The following is a 19,969-nucleotide window of genomic DNA, read 5'->3' on the forward strand; positions in this document are numbered from 1 at the left end:
CAATGATTACATGTTTCAAGTAATATCCTTTATTCAACCGTCTCATATAATTGTATTAGTTTGTGTTCATTTTCCACATGGCATAATAGATTTTTAAGCATATTTTACAAAAAGACCAATAAAAAGGCAGGGGCACAGACCTTGAAAGGGTGGCAAATGAAAAAATTAAACCTTATATATATATATATATATATATGTATAGAGAGAGAGAGAGAGAGAGAGAGAGAGAGAGAGAGAGAGAGAGAGACAAAAGCTTACTTTGAGCCACATCAAAAGTTTTATCAGTGTTTCTTATTGACTGTTTGATTTTGCACAGTTGTTGCATCTAGCAGGTTTATGGCTTTCACATCCTTTTTATAAGATGTTAACAGTTTGGAAATATTATCACCCACACAGGCAGTTAGCAAGTTGATGTTATATTAAAGCTGCATTATGATCAAGAACATGGAAGTGTTGCTGTAGAACAAGATATAGAAGTCTCTTATCTGCTGCCTTCACTAGCACTTGGACATCTGAGATTTACCCAGGTATTTATTATTTATTATTATTAATGAGTTATTTAAGAATTGGAACTAGGCACATTCATTTACTTTCTAACAAACTTATAAAAGATTACAGCCAATAGCTAATTTCCTTCTTTGGTCCCTGCAGGTATTGACTTAAAAACAACATAATGGACAAGATATAACAGGGACAGAAACATAAGTCATTTACAGCAACATCTATTTACAAGACATTTAGTTAAGAATGTGTCTGTATACTATCACACACAACGATTCCAAGAATAATAACAAACCATTTCCCTGATGATTACTGGTAGTTTATTCCAGGACTGTGTGCCTCTGAATGACGTCATTATTTCACTGCATTTTCTTTTTTGTTTAGGAATATTACAATCTCCTCTAGTTAACGCCCTGATGATTCAGCTATTGTTTGCTTTTTATATGAATATAGGTAAAAGTCATTTACACTAAATATTTGTTAGAATTTGACTGTGTGTTCTTTGGGTATGACCTGGGGGACCATTCAGATTTTGGGAGTGGCCAGTGATAAAATATAACAGATTTAATACAATTTCTGTACATTATTACACATTCTATAACTTATCTTTTAAAACACACTGTATTCCATATCAGCAAAACAGATATTAATATCACCTGGATTCAAATAAAACTAAACAGATTAATTGGGCTGCTGTGAGTAATATGTGGAGCAGCTTTCCTTCTCAGTAGGAGCCAGTAAGTTTTTTCTCTGACAATAACCGTAAAGCCTATTAACCCTCATTTAAAAACAAAATCAATACGCATGCTGAAATTTCATAAACGTAACAGCTGTGCCAATTTCAACTGTTTGATGACTGTATTGGGTCTTTGATGACAGAAATACTTCTTCACTTTCTGCATGCTGCAAAGACAAGCCAGTGTGTTGTGTGCACTAGACTAAAAGCTTTAAAATGTGGAAGCATTGTGCGAGTTAGAACCTCTCAGAGTGAAACAGAGCCATTTATTTTACATTTTAAATCATAACATGCACTCATTGGACTGTTAGAGGCATGCAGGCATATGCTCAAACAATTATAGCTTTAAAAATTGGCATGAAAATTAGCATGTAGCTGTTTGAAGATATATCAAATGTTGGGACTGAAAACTGCTCAATTTTAAAAGCCATTTGACAGAGAAAATTTGTACCAAAGCACCACTTGGCATGATTTTATAAATTAACTGTAAAATTGTAGCAAAATGCTGTTATTATCCGAATAATGAAAGATGATTTATTTTTTCTAAATAAAGGGTTCAACAAGTTTCAGACTTTTCACCCCTGCTCTTTTGTTAATTGGCTCATATTTTATAACATACAAATCATAAAAGGCACTTTTATCAGGCTGCCAAACGTACAATCTAGCTATCCTAACAGGTTAAGACAAGTTTGGCCTAAAGCAAAGATTTAAATAACATCTTTTTCAAGTTCTTTAGAGAGAACAGGTTGTGCCCTATCCCATAAACATATGGAGATATGGATGTATAGGAAGTTGAGATAAAGAACTCAGCTTCAGCCATAAAAGGAAAGTCAACTGGGATAAAAAGCCATTGGAAGATAAGGTAGAGGGTCCAGTCTATCTGGAATAACGCCATGGCTGCCACTACAGCAACCGTGCTTCGAGTGAGCCTCAGATCTTTAGTTTTCCTGTTCAGCTGGCTTGATGGGCTCACACTAACCACAGGTGTCACCATCGTCCTCTGACTCAATAGCACTGCGATGATGAGGCAGCTGGTGACCGTGACAATGATCAGGGGCAGCAGGTGGCACATCAGGCTGAAAAGATATTTGTAGACGAGGTACAGTTTGGGACAGTGATTTTTACCACAGTAAAAGAAGTCTGGAGGGCAGCCACTATTGTTTCTTGTGATGTTTTCCACAGAGCCTTGAGGGTTAATAGCAAAAACGGGAAGGCAGAAGAGCAAGGACATCATCACACAAACCCCACTTAGTGTCCAGGCTGATCTGATGCTATCCAGGTAAATCGGGAGGCTCATCCTCTTGGTGACATCTTTCAGCTTCTGGTAGCGGAAGATGCTGATGATGACAGTGAAGAGAATGCTGCAGATTTCACCAAACATAGTCAGAAATTTGAGTAAATCACACAACCAAGTGCCAGCAGCGGTGGAGGAAGTCTGCAAGATGATAACATCATAAATGTTTATGATGACAATTTCCTCTAAGTTGGCTGCAGCCAGTCCCATGAGAAATAACTCAAATGATTTAATATGGGAGAACTTGGTCTGGATGATGGAAAGGATGAGAAAGATGTTACCCATAAATCCAATGCAGAAAACAAATACTCTCAAGCCCAGGAAAAAGAAAGTAAACACATCCATTGTTCAAAATTAGCTGGACCCAACAAAATCCAACACTTCTGTGTTCTCAAGAAAGATTGTATTAGAAAAACTACTTTTCAGAGCAGAGCGAGTAATGAAATGAGCTGTCTCTCTCTCTTTACTTTGCTGTATCACTGACCACACAACCTCAAGTTCACAAAGATGACAACAATCTTGACTGGTGATTGGCTCATTACAGAGACAGGAAAACAAGAGGGTGCTGGAAACACTGAAGGCTGGGAGTCATTAAAGTTTTACCTCTGAGCTTTTCAAAGCTTTATCTTGAGATCAACACAGTGTCTCGATTAAAGCAGCACCATGTTTTTCCACTTATTACAGTGGCTAAATTTTAGCATTTGACACAATATTCTCTATTTCATACCTACCAGTTTGTCAACTCTCTTTTAACCCCCCATTGTGCTTATTGTAAGATTAATTATTCCCAAACCCATTTATTGTAAATGTAAAAAAGATGTAATTTTTTTCACGTGATATAACATATACATTACAAATGGTTGACTATATTGATAATCTGCATGTTATGTACAGTATTTGTGAATGTAACATGTGCATACTAGCATTTATTTATAAAAACTTCCATTGTCCAGAAAGCAATTTTTCATTTACTTTAACTGCTTGCACTTATGACCTTAATATGCACTGGTGCACTTCCTGCTTCAGAGTAAACAAATCAGAACACAATGAAGAGCTGAAAATCCTTGTATATGGAGTCAGTTATTGGATAATCAATAATAGTTTGGCTTAAATTCTCTGGGTAACCAAAGTACACTTAAGTTAATCCCATGTCTTTTAATGTAGTAAACTGGAGAAAAATAATGGCTGTAATACAGTATGTAACTTTGTGTGTGCTACAAACAAACAAAGGAAGAGGTGTAATAGGACAGGGGCTTCTGGACCCTGCTGTTGTCACAGAACCAGTTCATGTTCTAACTTGTCTCTTTTTTAACTAAGCCCTACATCCTGATTCAGCTTAATTGTATATCCCACAGTGTGTATGTAATTAAGAATAAGCCCTACACTGGCAGCAAATGGGTGAACTGAGTGTTGCGTAATGAGCCTGGATAGTGTGAAGTAAACTTTCAGTGATATTAATCAAAGACTTGCATCTTTTTAAAAAGAGAAATGTCTAGCATAAACAACAGTTACAACAAAGGGGGTATAGAGTTTTCCACATGACATGATTTATTGCTTTTTTTAAACATTTTGTCCAGATGATCACTAGATCATATTTGACAGAAATCCCAAAGTAAGATTAGCTTGGAGCAACAGAATTTTTTTTCAGATTTGGCAGCCGCAAAAGAAAAAATACAACTATTTTAATTGTCAGCACAGAAACACATATAGAGCAACACAAGAGGCTTAGTAAAGCTGTGTCCTTGCTGCAGGAAACAAATTGATTGGGGCTAAATTCTGCTGACAATGTTAACATCTTCGTGTTCAGCTTAGCATAAATATCTAAATTTAGCATGTTAGCTCCTCATATAATTTACACTTCAGTCATTTCAGTTTTTGCCAATGTATTATAGTTCGTGCTTTTATAAGTACAAAACGTTCTAACAAGCAGGGCATATGTGCACTTGGCGGATGACTAAATTTGTACACATTTATATTTTTACAATCTGAAAAAGACCAGACTATAGCTCAACTTGGACTTCAGTTCTTTTGTCTCAGTTGGATTGAATTAGTCATTAAAATGCTAATGTGCATTGCTTGTTAATCTGTCACTGTACAAGAAGTAATTGGTTAGGAGAAGAACTACAATTAATAACCAGTTAATTAAAAAAATGTGTTTGACACTTGTGTTACACTCTCAGGTATTAAAAAAGTCTTATCACTGCTGTTAATTAAAACTATTAAGCAGACTTAGAAAGTAAGCAGACAAATAAAAAAAATACTGTATATATATCTTGGAAATATGGAAATTGCATAAGGAAGAGGAGAGAAAACCCTTTCTTTACTACCATATATACAAAATATGATGTTAAAGCTAAACTCTAAAAACCTTTTAAAGTGAGTCTACATTTCACATATAGAACATGGAGGAAGTACCAAACACAAAATCCTGTCCATGTGCACTAGCCTTCTCTCGAAGTTTCACCTCCATGATTATCAGACATCCCACTATTACAAAAACCCAACCAAATTAATTCATTCCCAGATCTTATGGGGGTCTTTTTGCTTGTGTGCTTGTTGTTCTCAAAACTGCCCCAAACCTTTGTGTACATTTTTTACAAATCCATGTGAATTTCAAGGAATTTCATTTAGGTTAACACAACTTCTTGAATCCTATTAGAAATTTAAGTAACGTCTGAAACGTGGACATTTTGGCATAGCTCCTTTATAACCCATGGCCAACAGGTGTAGAATTATTTCAGGAGCTCTTTTGTGGCATTTTTGTTCACATTCCCATTTCGTTTTCTTTAGTGTGAAGTGTGTTAGGTTATTATGATTCAATCCGATTTAATGATGGATCCCCCTCCAGAAGTCTGGATCTACGATCACCCACTTTGCCCAATTGACAATGAAGTCATGAAAACAAGTTCACAGCCCGTATAAGCTTGTTTCATAGAACTGGTTATTACTTTTTCTTTCGCTTTGCATAAACTCCAGGTTTAGCACTTATATGGGCTCATGTATATTGCTATTTAAAAACCATTTTAGGGGATTTACCCCCCACCACCACCTTTTTCTGTACAGTCTTTGCAAGCAGCACATGAAGAGCATTTCTGGTCTGACTACCACTTTTGAACACGCTGGTGTGTGTACAGGTGCTTCCAGGCTGCTTCCCACTCATCACCGTGTCCAATTAATGCCACAGCGCATCCATCTAGGAAAGTTAAAAGGGTTGGATCCAATAATAGAACCCATGCCCCTGCAGCTACGCGTTGATACCCCTTTAAAAGGCTCACCATGTTGCCATCACATGCTCCGGCACAAAAGTAGGATGACGACGAGCTTGTTGTTGTTATGTAAAGTATTTGCCACTTATATTTTAAAGGAGAGCCGGGAGACTTTTTAAAAAAAATTTTTTATTTATTTATTTTGCTGAGGAGTTTCTTTGCTTTGCACGGCAGGAGGGGGGCCCAGCCCACCCAGTCTGTCAGCGCTGCAGTCAGTCAGTCGTGTTGTGCTGTGCTGCTAGTTGTTGTTCAGTAGCTGGTGCGCAAACTGAAAGCTGTGTGCAGCGTTAATGCGAAGAGACGATATACAGTAAGCGACGTGTGTGCGGGCTGCCGATCGTCTCTACAACCGCAACACACAAGTTTATCGGCCGTGTTGGCGTCGGAGGACCAGACGGGATAGAAAAAGCTTGGACGAGCTCTGCTCGGAAAGGAGTGCTGCCTCCTCCTCTTGTGAGAGGAGAGTTAAGTGCTGGCTCTATTGGAAGGGCTTTCCCTCGAGTGGAGTGGCGAACCGTCGGTGATATTTGAGCTTATTTCCTCCACTTGAGCCGCATCGGTTAACCACTTAGATGAGGCTGAATTTTGTTACCTATCCGTTTGGAAAATAAGGTCTCCCGACAGGCTGTGAAAACAAGACAAGAGGTAGTGACTGCCACACGAACCTTCGTTACGGTAAGTAGCGGCTGCTCCACATTATCTCCCTTCTTTGAGCCCTTTTTTCCTTTCCCCTTTCCTTTTTGTTTTTATTCAGACAGAGTCAGGGTTGCTTGGCCAGCTTTTCCTCTTTTGTGTGTTCTTAAGTCGTGTCTGGAGGACGTTGCAGCGGCAGATAATGGCTATGATGATGGAGGAGATTCCCAGGGAGTGGTGCTCCGTCAGACTGGCCATGCAATGTGTGTGTTATCACAGCCCCCCTCGACCGCCACTTCCAGCTGAAGTGTTACCGATAATAGTGCTGCGTCCGCGGAACAGACTCCCAACAAGGTCAACGGCAGGGACGCTTTACCCTCTGAGCTCACTAATTTCTTGATTATCTGGAATGATGCGGGACGTGTTCACCTGAACACTAGGTGCCATTGTGTGTGTGTGTGTATGGGGGAGGTAGCGTTGACTGCATGGATGTGCAGGTTGTGTGCGTATGCGCGCGCATGAGAGATTACAAACTTTACGGTGCACATGTCTGTGGCGTTTATGTCTGTAATTTGCTCGTCACGTGTCAAATATCGGGCCTTGACTGAGTGAACAAATCATGCACTGCTTTAATTCACAGTGTCGCTCTGCTCAGGTGAATGAACAGCAATTAGGCCACACCACAGTTTCAGTTATGCTGGTAGAAACATGAATGATAAACCAGAAGGTATCAAAACTAAGATGAAGCTTAAGAGCTACACGTGAACTCTTCGAAATCTAAATATTTCAAGACTTCAGTGGGAGAAGTGCGAGAAAACTCAAACCTAACTATAATTTCACAAGTAGGCTACCTGGAGCCAAATGTGGTTAAATATTAAAGCAAAAGTACTGGTTTGGTCCCCCTGACTGAATTGCTTTCATATTAGTGAAGCATCAGAGTTTAAGCAGCGGCAGGTAAAGCTTGTGTTCGCTAGACAGCAGAAACTTCACAAATGAGTTTTTGCTTCTGGACTTTTTCCAAAGCTTCGACATTTTGAAAGACATTGGACGGTGAAGACTTTTTGGGAGATCTTTTTGTAATAAAACCTTTTTTGGCTTCTAACTTATGTAATGCTTCACTCACTGAATGAACCACTTTGTTGCTTGAGGTGTGAATGTGGAAAGTCTGTGTGTTTCTGGTAAATGCTTTATCTGATTTTAACTACAATCTGCAGAACGCTGTTGCAGCGTAATGGTTGTTGCGTGTTAAGATCAAAGCCTACATTTAATGTACCCCACTTGTTCATTTATTTATTTACTTACTTACATTACTTTTGATTATGCAATACTCTGGTCCACTGTCAATCCAAGTTGTAAAATAAGTATTTGAACACTGCTTCCAAGCTTTTACTAACAATTTAAAAGTAATTTTATGTATACTTTGTAATCAAATTATCTAAAGTACGGCTTACTGGTTGTACAGGAGAACTCATTATCTGCATTTTTTACTTAATAGTGGCTGGTGGGATCTGAAATGGAGCTAGTAGTTGGTTTAGAAAAAAACTGTTGTGAGGCAATTATGGTTTAGGGATCAAGAAAATGCGTTTTTGTTTTTATTTCCAATTTTTCTAAAATGTAAATTATTGGATAAATAATCAGTGGGATTATTTATTATTTAAATTAAACCATCTGAAAAGTTTAGAAGAGTAATGACCTTTTGGCAGAACCTAACTTCTGAATCAAAACAAAGGAATCCAAACTAAACCCCCAATTCTTCTTTTTTTTTTTTTTTTTTTTTTTTTTTTTTTTTTTTGCAAGTAGTCACAATCCCTTCATGTCTTTTGGCAACATGCACTTTTTTTAAATCAAGTCTAATTCAAATTCAGCCTTTTTAGTTGCTTGTTTTATTTTAGGTTGGTTTTCATTAAATGGGTTAGTGTCAAAGATCTGACAACACAGATTCCTGCAGCAGAGTAGGTGCTGAACAGGACAGGTGAAAGAAAAACCAACAACAACTAATAATAATAATAATAATAATACGGTTTATTTAGAATTTTAAGAAGTTAATCTCTGGTTAATCTCCTTTTTTCCTATCACTTTCAGTCATCTTTCTTGCCTAACTTACGACCTGATCATCACCCATTACAGCATCTCTGACCTAGTTTTAGAACCACTGATGTCAGAGGAAGTGAAGATCTTAGTGACTCTGTTAAAGCAGAAGTTTCCAGAGCAGTTTTTCCCTTTATCCCTTTTGTCAATATTGTCTCCACAAAGAGTGATTTTAACATTCATAATTATATTTTCCCTGTTCTTACAAACATACATGAGTACTTTACATGCTGTCTGTTTTCTGTCAGGTCTAATTCTTCAGGGCTGTCATGAGTCAGGCTTGCAATGATCGGATCTGTGTGCCACAGTGACACACCAGTTTATTGCAGTTAAACATTAATCTTTTGGATTTTTTTTTCAGCAGACTTGTTCTTCACCATGCTGTACCTCTACCACTTGTCTCTTTGATCCAAAAGGCCACCTCCCACCTCACTAAACCATCATAAATGTCATAAAATTTAATATAGAGGTCTTTTAATGACTCACACCTAGACCTGTTAGTTAATCACCATGCAGGACTAATAACAGCCATAAAAGCAATCCATTGTAAAATTAGCAATGGATTCCTGCCTACAGACATATCTAAAGTTAAAATCATCAATGAAATATTTGATTTGGGTTAGTGATTATATGATAGATGTTTATAAAGATCTGTGTGTTTACATGTATTCTGTCTGTTGTCATTAAGCTCTGATAATCATACTTTGTACAATGATACTTCAGGATTGTTTTTATGAGAATGTGTGACTTCTGTAGCCAGTTATGCAGTGGTGTAAAGTATCTTAGTGTGTGCTTGAGTGCAGTTAGACAGTTTTATGCTGTCAGACTTGTTTAGCTGTAATTTTACTACTCTGCATTTAACTGGCAGATATATGAGAGTCGTGTAGATAGAAGAATGTAGATATTTAATATTTTGACAAAACATAGCAGTAGTTATCTGATTTTGGGCTTCGAGACATCATTCCTCGCCGATTTTAAGTAGGGGGGGATCTGCATTTTTAATCTCCTTTTCCAAACTGACTCCTTTATGCGTGGTATGCCAAGCTTAATTTGGCTAGTAATGCTGATGACATGCAAAAGTTTGGGCCTCAAAATTTGTGTTACATTTTTAAAAAGGCAATTGAATGACCCCAAAATAGCCTAATATTAGAGATGAAATGTTCTAATCTTCTGCAGCAAATTAAGAAAAAAAAAAAAAAAAAGAAGCTGAAATGACATCACTGTTCCCCACAAAGCAGGAGAAAGCTATATGATGATAGCGGAGCCATTTTCAAGTAGCCTGTGGAGGTGGAGGCCATGCTGGTGTCTGGAAGATCAAGAAAACTGCTTGTTGGAGTGTTGAAAGGGGAATCAAAGCTCAGAGCCTGTTTGCTGAATGTTCCTGAGGACCTTGTAGTCAGACCCTGTAATTTTTACAGTTTACAGTTTTACCCTGATATGACACCAGTACAAATATGACTTACTTGGAAAGATCATCAGATCCAAACCTTTCTAGTGTCCTTTCCATAGGAAGTTTCCAAAGTCATCTAAGAAAGTTCAATGAATTTATAAAACACATCCTGTGGATTCATGAAGTTAAAATAGACATTTCTGACAAGAGCAGGGTATCACTACAGAATTGAGTCAGTTTTGGTTCATAATCCCCTTTGAGCCCTACGATGCTCCTCTCAGTATTGACTCAAATTAAGTGGGAATAAGAAATTGTTGGATGGTCCAGTCAGACTGGATTCAATTTGATTTTTATATCAGTTCAGGTGGACATATCTCACTTACAGTGATAGTATTGCCTTTATATAACAGAGTAGAACCAAGGGCATTAGTTCGTATGACAAAATGGTGATAAAGCTTGATACACTTGATGTAAAAAAGCACTTATTTGAATATAATTATAACGAAAAGTCAAGTTCAATTCAGTTTGAAAAATAGGAAAAAACAAATATTTTTTCTTTAAGAAAGTGAAATGAAGAAAACAACAACTGAACTTTGGCAGGTTTTCACACTTTGGGGCAATGAAGGCTAATATGGCATCCGTCTTTCATCCTGTCTCTTCTCTGAGCCCTCTCCAGCCAGTAAAAGTCACTTCAACATTGATTATTGCTCTATCAGTTTTTCCACTTTCTTTTTCTTGCTTCCTCAGACAATTTCCACTTTTTTCTTGATTAAACAGTCACAGTGCTTGTTCAAAACGGCCAGTGTGTTATCCACTTGCTGGCTTGGGACACGGTGCTGTAAAGCAGAACACAGCAGAAACAAAAGTTGTGAAACACAGTTTCTCAGCCTCAGGATGCTGCTGGGGAACAATGGCTCCAGGAATGTGTGCCATCAAAATTACTCCAGTACTTCATAAGTTTGAAACATATGCAGAATTGCGTTAGGCACAGAGGTGGATTATTATACTTCGAGATTGTTGCAGCCAGAGGGGTAACATTTTGGTGGTGGAGGGAAGAATGGATTCCAATAAATACCAACAAATTTGGGGGGAAAAAGTCCCCCAAAACAAATAACAAATGAATAAATCTGAAGATGAAAACAGAACTACATCAGGTTGCAGGTGGACCTCTAAAGAGCCGTACATCTGTACGCTCAAACCCTTCTGAAGGAAGAATTGACTGAGAACTGACTGACATAGAACAGCAATAAAACACCTGGCTGCAAAGACAGTTTATAGGATGTAATATTGGCCAAGAGGAGTGTAAATAAGAACTTGATCATGCTGTGTGCTTAAATTTGTGCTTGAGCCTTTTTGTTATTTTGAAACTGCAAGTAAAACAGAGCTACTATTGCTTCAAACGTTAAAGAAATATCTCTTTTAGATTCTCTTTTATTCCTTTTGAGGCATTTTTAAGAAGCTGCTTTGTTTTAATTAACTTAGATAAGGGTTTCTATGTCATCTGTGGGTTGTTTGGGACAATGAATATGAAGTTTATTTTGTAGTGTGTACTTAATAATCTGCTATTGCTTTGTGTGCACCTCAGCTCCAACTCCATTCTCTGTTTAAATGACTACTGAGTACTTTTAAAAAAATATTAGAGCACCAGTGTGTGTTTATACTGGCTGTCATTTAAGCACCTTCTCATGAGGTGCAAAATTACTGTCAGTCATGGTTGCTTGGTTTCATTGAGAGAGGGCTGTTTATGTTCATTTGCTCTTATTGTTCTGAGGAAGCTCTTTACCGTTTATGTTAAGTGAAATTAATTACATCTGCTGAACCACCTTTTCCTGTTCTTGTTTTTTTCCCTTTTACCTTGTGTGTGTCGGCAGCTGGCCTTGTGAAAAGCAGACAGCCTTAACATGTGTGGCACATCATTCTGCTGTAATTTCCTAATTAACCTGTGTTGACCTTCTTTAAAAAAAAAAAACGTGAAAGCCCTGCCCTGATTGACGAATTCATTTTCATTGCCCTGCTGAGTTGTGGTGGTGCTGACACTTTCATGTCTGCTGTCAAATTTTAATCATTGAGTGAATTAAACTGAGAAAAGTATGTAAAGTCCAGGTCTGTATTTTAAAGTGGACAGAGCTTTGACTACCCGGGTGTGTCACTTTTTGTGGTTCCTCATGTCTGTAAACGTCTTTTCTTTTTCTGGAGAAGGGAAAAAAAGGACCACCCACTCTTCCTACACTCATTGAAAGGATGTTTGCTGGCTGGCTCTGTAATTGGATTGGGCTTGTATATTTCAAGACTACAAATATACAGTTAAGGATTGACAGTACCTCAAGCAGGTTTTTGAAGTAGATTTTTACCTTTAATTCTATGTATTGACTCATCATACACTGGGGATATTCCTTGACATAGTCATGTGCTTTATAAATTGTAATTTTGATGTAAATTAATCATTATGCTTAATTTAGGTAAATATTTTCTAAACTCAGAATTATTTTAGTTCAGTTAGTTGCTATTAGCCACTTTGGGAGAAAACATATTTAACAGATTCATTAACAGAGCAAACTAAAACTTTTTTTTTTTTTTTGCATGAAACCTTCAGCAGTGCTTGGCTTAATCAGTGGCTCCAAAAAGCTGCACTGGGTTTCTGTCAATAGATTTTCCAGTTCTCATAATAACTGTGTAATCTTATAGTTATATTGTCATCTTGGTTAAAGAAGCATCAAATGATTTGCTTGCTCATTTATTTGTTTTTCCAGGACAGTTACGCCACTGCTGAATGCATTATTTAATTAGCTGCTTTAGCAATAGCATTGTGTGTGTGGCGGATCAAAGCACCCACTGGTGTACAGGTCCTTGTAAATTTGCCAGAATTGTTAGTGGCTTAAGGACATGATTTAAAACTAAAAGATAGAATATAGATAAGGTGTTGATGTTGATAAAACCTGCATAGAATGTTGGATCAATTTTAAGCCGTAATACGACTCAGAAATTGGTAGATTCTACTTGTTCAGTTGTGTGCGTTCTCGTGATGGACATGACGTCCTCGGTGTAACACCGGAGCAGGAAAAGTACTCCGGCTGCTCCTTGATGGATTGCAAGTGTTTCTAACTTCACCTCTCTGGGTAAGTTAAAAAAATAAAAATAAAAAATCAGATTTTCAGCTGGCAGGCTCTCTGCCCGGCATCAGGATGGGACTTAGCGACATAGACAGCAGCTATGACATACCGTCATGTAAATCACATCAGTAACATTGGACAGTTTAGTTTTAAATAAAAGAAAATAGTGTAAACCATTTCTAAAGGAAAGGGAGCCTGAAATGACTTCTGTTGTAACTTGGCTCCGTTTAGAAAACCAGATCAAAATAAATAAAGGTGACCTTTAAGTGGGGGCTCCCCCCACCTCCCCCACAGAAACGTGAATCCAGAAGAGAAAAATTTGCCAGAAGCAGCACAGCCTCATGAGCTATTGAGTTTGAAATGTTTAGTTTATTTTAGTTCAGTGAAGCTAGAACTTTTATTTTTTAAATTCTCATTTATCAACTTAACATTCATGCTTCAAATAAAGACGAAACATTTCTCTAAACCTCATTAGTGGTCACAGTAATTTAAATAACATTGTCTATGTAATGATCAAAAGACAATCATTAAAATGTATTAAAGGTCCCATATTAAACATATTATACAACAATTTCATATTGGAGTCAGAGGTCCAACAACATAATTTTCAAAGTGTATTACCCCAAATTCAGCCTTGGTCCTTAATTTCAGCCATTCTAAATGTGGCTCTAGTGAGCTCTACTGAGAATGGGCTGTTTTTGTGTCTGAACCTATAAATGTTCATGAGAGGTACCTGTCCATGCCCACTCAACACCCCTCTCTGGCAGATGATCTGACTTTTATTGGCGCCTGCTCTGTGATTTTAGAGGGCAGACTCAGAACTAGCCAGTGGGGCGATGACAGTATCTACTACCAGGGGCAGTGGTTATTTCCCTTTTTGAGGTCACAAAGGGAAAAATCTCAGACTCACCCATTTGAGCACACATTCACTAAAAGTGGAGCAAGCAAGTGAGAGAGGTGACAGAATTTTCTAAATTTGGGGCTCATACACAGGCTATGAGGACACATATGACTGTTAGAAAACCTTTTAGAAAGCTAATTTTGCATAATACGAGACCTTTAAATTGAGCTGATGAGAGCACCACGAAAAATGGGGTCCACCTTAATCTTTTGCTGGTGCACCCAAATTAAAGAGTTAGACACACCAGTGCAACCAATGCTAAAAGTTACTCTGGAGCTCTGCATGCATGTTAGGTTAATTGGTCACTCTAAGGGCTGGGATATACTTGATGTTAGCGATGTGTAGCGTTTGTTTGGCACATAGGCTTCTTGCGTTGCCGCGAGGTAATATGTCCGGTGTGCAAGTTGCAATATTCACTTGACTAGAGGTGTTCATGTGAACAAGAGCATGAGCACGATAAGTCAGAGTAAATGCCCATTTATGCTCCCTTAAATAAGTAAATGGGTGCATCCGTTTCAAACATTGCAACCCTCATACTTCCATGTGTCTTTTACGTTGCCATGGTTTGTAAGTCAGTTAATCCACTAGTGAGTAGAGCTGGGCAATATGAACCAAATCTTATATCTCGATATTTTTTACCTGAATCACAATATACGATATATATCTTGATATATTTTTTTGGTGTCAAGTAACCAAAGAGACATTTCTAATTTACAGCCTTCAGTGCTAAATACACTTTTATTAAGGATTGGCAGCACATGTTCATTAAAACAGTTGACTGAAATTAAAGTAGCTTTATATTAAATTAAATACTCCTAAAACAATATTAATAAAAAAAATACTTTTCAGTGACCATAACAAAAATACAGTTGTGCAAAATGCAAAAGAAAAGATGCTTTTAACAAGTTAACAAAGTTTCGATATATTTAAAAACCTCGATATATTGCCCAGCTGTACTAGTGAGTATTGCTGAGTTCAGAGTTCACTTCTGCATTCTGACGTCAGTTTCAGACACCAGTTAGTGGGGGTAATGCACCACCATAAAGTTGTTTGCAACCACCTAACATGCCCAACACACTCACACAGCCTTTCTTCAAAAACACCCTCCATCTCTACAGTTGTTCCCCTTATCTTCTTCTTTCTGTTTCTCTTGTTATTCTTTGGTTTGTTCTTTTCTCTGGCTGCATGGCTGCTATACTGCTCAACACTCCCTCAGTGATTTCTAGTGGTATTTCTCTGTTTGCTGCAGACCAAATTACATGTGTAAACGACACAGGAAACTGACAAAAGTGTCCATCTGTCTGCACATCCAAAAGGCAAACTCGGACAGCCTGTATACATGATTTATGCAAGGACCGATCTTAACTACTTGTGGGGTTGCACTTTACAGCTAAATTGTGGGCAAGTTATTAGACAGTTAGTTAGCTGCCTCTGCAGTAGATGTTTTAGAAGAGTTATGTATTGACTAACATAACTCATTGGTCAGATTAATGAGTGGGCTGTCATTTTCTGCTGGTTGCCACGGGCTTGAGTTGATCATTTGTGAGTGTGCAGCCATCTTTTGGTCTCTCGATCGAGTTGCCTTTAAGAATTGACACCATTATCTGTTTTAGTTTAAAAAGACATTTTTCAAATAGAATAATTTAAAACAAATGAGTCTTTCCTAAATTAAGACACCAAAACATCTTCATTTTCAGTATTTTTAATAATCAAGTTTATTAACAATTGCTAATTGGACATTCAAAGATTTTGTTCTCCCCGAAAAAAAAAGGAATCGACATCTTTCATATTGAAAAGTCAAAGTTGATGTGATTTAGAACCTGATTCGGCTATGCTTTAGTAGGATACACTGATGACAGTAGCAGACACACACAATTTTCTGGTATGTGCTGACTTTATTTAAGCACATGGTTATGCTGTCATACAGCAGTCGGGCCAGGCTGGCAGCTCCAGGTTGCTTCCTTTCTACCGGGGCCTCAGCACACCAGTGCAGATAAAGATGAGACAGGATGATTACCAACAAGCTGCAGCTGTGTCCATCTGTCTCACCTGCCACAGCTCCCTGAACCACAGCTTCACTCCTCCAGTTTATCACAGCCAAGCAGAAACCACACACACTCGCTATCAAAACATGAATATGTCAGCCATTAATTCATTCGTTTCGTTTCCTTATAATGATAACTGACAGCATTGCAGCAGCTGTGTTTGCATAATATTGCAAAGAAAAACGTTTTAAAGTCATCAATAGATGGGTAACCTGGGATGAAAATTAAAATTCTGTTTGTCAGATCAAAGTCAAGAGGGATGCAGCGCAAAGGCTAAAAATCCAACTGAACTAATAACCTTCTAGATTACACTCTATACTACAGTTTTACTAACAGATATGCAACAGGTCCACCTTGGTAGTATCAGGTTTGACCCACTTGTGCCTTCAGAACTGCCTTAATGTTCTGAAGGAAAAAAGAACATTAAGGCAGCCCCAACATCAATGTATGTTATCTTCGGGGGTTGTGGCTCAAAAAGTTTGAGAACCACTGCTCTATTGGATCGAGACCTGGTAACTGTGAAGGCCATTGGAGTACACAATTAACTCATTGTCATGTTCAAGAAACCAGTTTTAGATGATTTGAGCTTTGTGACATGGTGCATTATCCTGCTGGAAGGAGCCATCAGAAGATTCTACACTGTGGTCATAAAGGGATGGACATGGTCAGCAACAATACTCAGGTAGGCTGTGGTGGTTAAATGACTCTCTATAATGGACCCAAAATGTGCAAAGAAAATATCCCCCACACCATTACACCACTACTACCAGCCTTAGCTGTTAATGCAAGGCAGGGTGTATCTATGCTTCTACTCTGTTTACTCCAAGTTCTGACCCTACCGTTTGCATGTCACAGCTCAAATTGAGAAGCATCAGACCAGGCAACGCTTTTCTAATCTTCCATTGTCCAAATATGGTGAGTCTGTGTGAATTGTAGACTGTTTCCTGTGACTCCCGGTGTGGTTTTCTGCTGCGGTAGCCCATCTGCTACAGTGTTGTACATTCAGAGATCACATTCTGCATACCTTATTTCTAACAAGTGCTTATTTGAGTTGTCTTTCTATCATCTCGAACCAGTCTGTCTTCTGATCTCTGACATCAGTGAAGCATTTTTTTCATCAGACAACTGCTGCTCACTGGATATGTTCTCTTTTTCAGACCATTCTCTATAAACCCCAGAGATGGTTGTGCGTGAATCCCAGTAGATCAGCAGTTTCTAAAATACTCAGACCAGTCTGGCTGGCACTAACAACCATGTCATGTTCAAAGTCACTTAAATCCCCTTTCTTCCTCATTCTGATGTTTAGTACATGTCTAAATGCAGTGAGTTCCTGCCATGTGATTGGCTAATTGAGTGTATGTGTCTATGAAATGTGGGAAATGTGATCGAACCTCACAAGGCCTCATTCGATGAATTATAAAAAGTACACAGCTTCCTGTCTTCACATCTCACAAACTGACTGAGTCTGAATATTGGTTATTGATTGTTGTTTCTCATTGTTAATAAAATAAAATTTATAATGAATCGAAAAACTTTAATTTGAAAAAAGAAGCTAAACTGCAGATAAATGGGTCATTTACAGTTTTTACATTTACAGCATAAACCAGATTCATTGCTACATTGTGATGAAGTTAGATCAAGACTCATTTTAGTTGCTCTCATGTATTTTGTAAGCCATGCAAATTTTGTTTAGCATGGTCATTTATTCAAGGCTTTATATTAAATTCTTATAATATTTTCATAATAGGGAAAATAATCTTGTTCCTTCACTGAGGAGTTTTATATCTTGGTACTAGTTCATATTGGCTCAGATTCAGCTGAGATATCATGTTAAGAGAATGTTAGATCCATTTTCTTAAAATAAAATTTTGCTTTAGTTCCCATTGGACAAAAACAATTTTTTTTTTAAATTTTTGCTTTGTATAGCTTTTGCATCAGACCTTAAGGGTTTTTGTGGCACTTCTCTCTGTGACTTTTCTTTTTTTATTTATTGTTATTATTATTATTATTATTATTATTATTATTTTGTTCATGTTTATTTTTAGGTACCAACACTACTTGGTTATGTTTAAAATCATAGTTTGTAACAAAGTGGACTTTTTCTCTAAGTTAGCCTAATGTTAGAAGTAAACTTCTTCCATCTGCAACAAGCTTTACCTCCATTTTATGGATTAGCCAGCACCACCACCATTTTTTTGCATAAACGGACATTTTCGTTAAACTCCCTTGAGAAAATCCATCAATCAGTTCAGGTCAACTTGAATTGATTATGATCGTGAGTTTACGGATGCAATTTCTATGGATTTAATTGTTGGGGTCAAACCGTGTCTGCTGTTGTCCAATGGCAGAGTTTCCTTTAACATTTCCAGAAAGAACTGTAACGAATGAAAGTAGAGCTTGAAGTTTATGGTCACTGTTGCCCTTATGCACTGTTGCGTCACCAATGGTGACATCATTACTGCTGGCTCCGTCTACACTTTGGTTCCACTTGCTGTTGGTGTGCAGGTCTGGGATCTCTAAATGCATGCACTGGATCCACAGATGGCAAAGAACTTGCAGAGGGACGGATTGCTTACGACTGTAAAATATGAGACGATCTCCAGTAAAGTGGAGAAAAGCTTTCTCGCTTCCAGCATTGTGGCGGTGTGTTCTGTTCAGCACAGACACCTGTTGTTTAGGAGGGGGCTGCAAATAATAGGTCTAGTTATAGAGCTGTGTTGATGTCACAGTGTGTGTTTGCTTTCATGTTATTAAGGTTTAAACAGAAGATGTTTTCACATACAGCATCAATAAATGACCAACCAGTCTCACATTTTTGGTTTTCACTAATGTTTAAATGGTTGAAAATTGAAAATGTTATGAAACTGAGAGGCTATTTAACAGTGGGAAAACCATTTATGCTGCTTTCCCCCTGTACTGAGAGCTCGGCCCGTTCTTTGGGAGAATCTGAACTGATTACTTTATACACAAACAGACTGACTTCTATCACATTTAAGAAGCAGATAGTTTTTTTCTTATATTATAATTACCTTAACACCTCCCCTCATCCGAGAAAAGAATAAAAAAAAAAAAAAAAAAAGATTATATTCTTAAAAAAAAAAAAAGATTAGAGGCCAGTTGTTGTTAAACTGTTTCCACAAAAGATCCAAATCCCAGTGAGAGTTTGAGATATCTAGAGAAGTTGACAGATTTTAAAAAAGTAACTGTCTTTTCAATTAAAACCATTTAGTTCTATATGTTTTAAGTTATTTTATCAGACATTAAAGTGAGCAGAATAATGCCAAACTGATCAACATGCAGGATCTGTGTGTACTGTCAAAGGTAGACTTGCAGACTAACCCATAGCAATGTAGTTAGGGAGATGATACAGGTTTTCTGTGTTTCTTTAGAGAGAGAGAGAGAGAGAGAAAGGGGGGGAAAAAAGCTGCAGTGACAGTATATACATTATAATGACATGATGTCTGTGTGGCAAAATCTAAGGATTTGAATGTATATGCAAGATATTATATATAATATCACAAAAGGTAAAGAAAAACAAAGTTTTTTAAATAATTTTACTGTAAATGCATGTTAGATAAATTAAAAGGCACACCCACTAGATGATCATATTACAGTATTTGTACTTCTGTCAGGCATTAAATGACTAGGAACTCCCTTTCCATGGTGATTGATGTAGTTCCTATATGAAACAAATTCTGAAAAGCAGCTATTGCTGTTTTTCTTAGGTGCATGGGTTTTTGTGGGTTTGCTAAAGCTATGTGATGATTTCATATAACGCTTTGATTTTACACACTCAGTCCTTTTGAATTCATGTTCTGACTGGAATGTGAGAATAAGTTGGGAGCTGGTTGAGAAACCACTCCTTTTGTTGTCTCTGGAACTGGGTTGACTGTGTGAGTGGGGGAAAAGACACAACAGAACTTTTGTTTAGCTCTTTTTATTTTATCCTGATTATGAGCTTCTAAAAATCTGATCCTTCAGTAGCTGCAGCCTCCATCAGCTAAT

At 37.6% G+C, this 19,969-nt stretch overlaps 1 protein-coding gene across 1 annotated transcript; it reads right to left on the minus strand.

The window, feature by feature from the left end:
- Positions 1–1,931: 1,931 nt before the first annotated feature.
- On the minus strand, positions 1,932–2,876 carry LOC121634234 (gonadotropin-releasing hormone receptor). Its single transcript, XM_041976750.1, has one exon. It carries the CDS (start codon positions 2,874–2,876, stop codon positions 1,932–1,934), a length of 945 nt encoding a protein of 314 aa, XP_041832684.1.
- Positions 2,877–19,969: the final 17,093 nt, after the last annotated feature.

This window comes from Melanotaenia boesemani, chromosome 22, assembly GCF_017639745.1.
Source record: "Melanotaenia boesemani isolate fMelBoe1 chromosome 22, fMelBoe1.pri, whole genome shotgun sequence".
Classification (NCBI taxonomy): Eukaryota; Metazoa; Chordata; class Actinopteri; order Atheriniformes; family Melanotaeniidae; genus Melanotaenia; species Melanotaenia boesemani.

Bases quoted from the DNA above. Each gene is read 5' to 3' on its own strand.
- LOC121634234 (XM_041976750.1), bottom strand. From the start codon at position 2,876: ATGGATGTGTTTACTTTCTTTTTCCTGGGCTTGAGAGTATTTGTTTTC.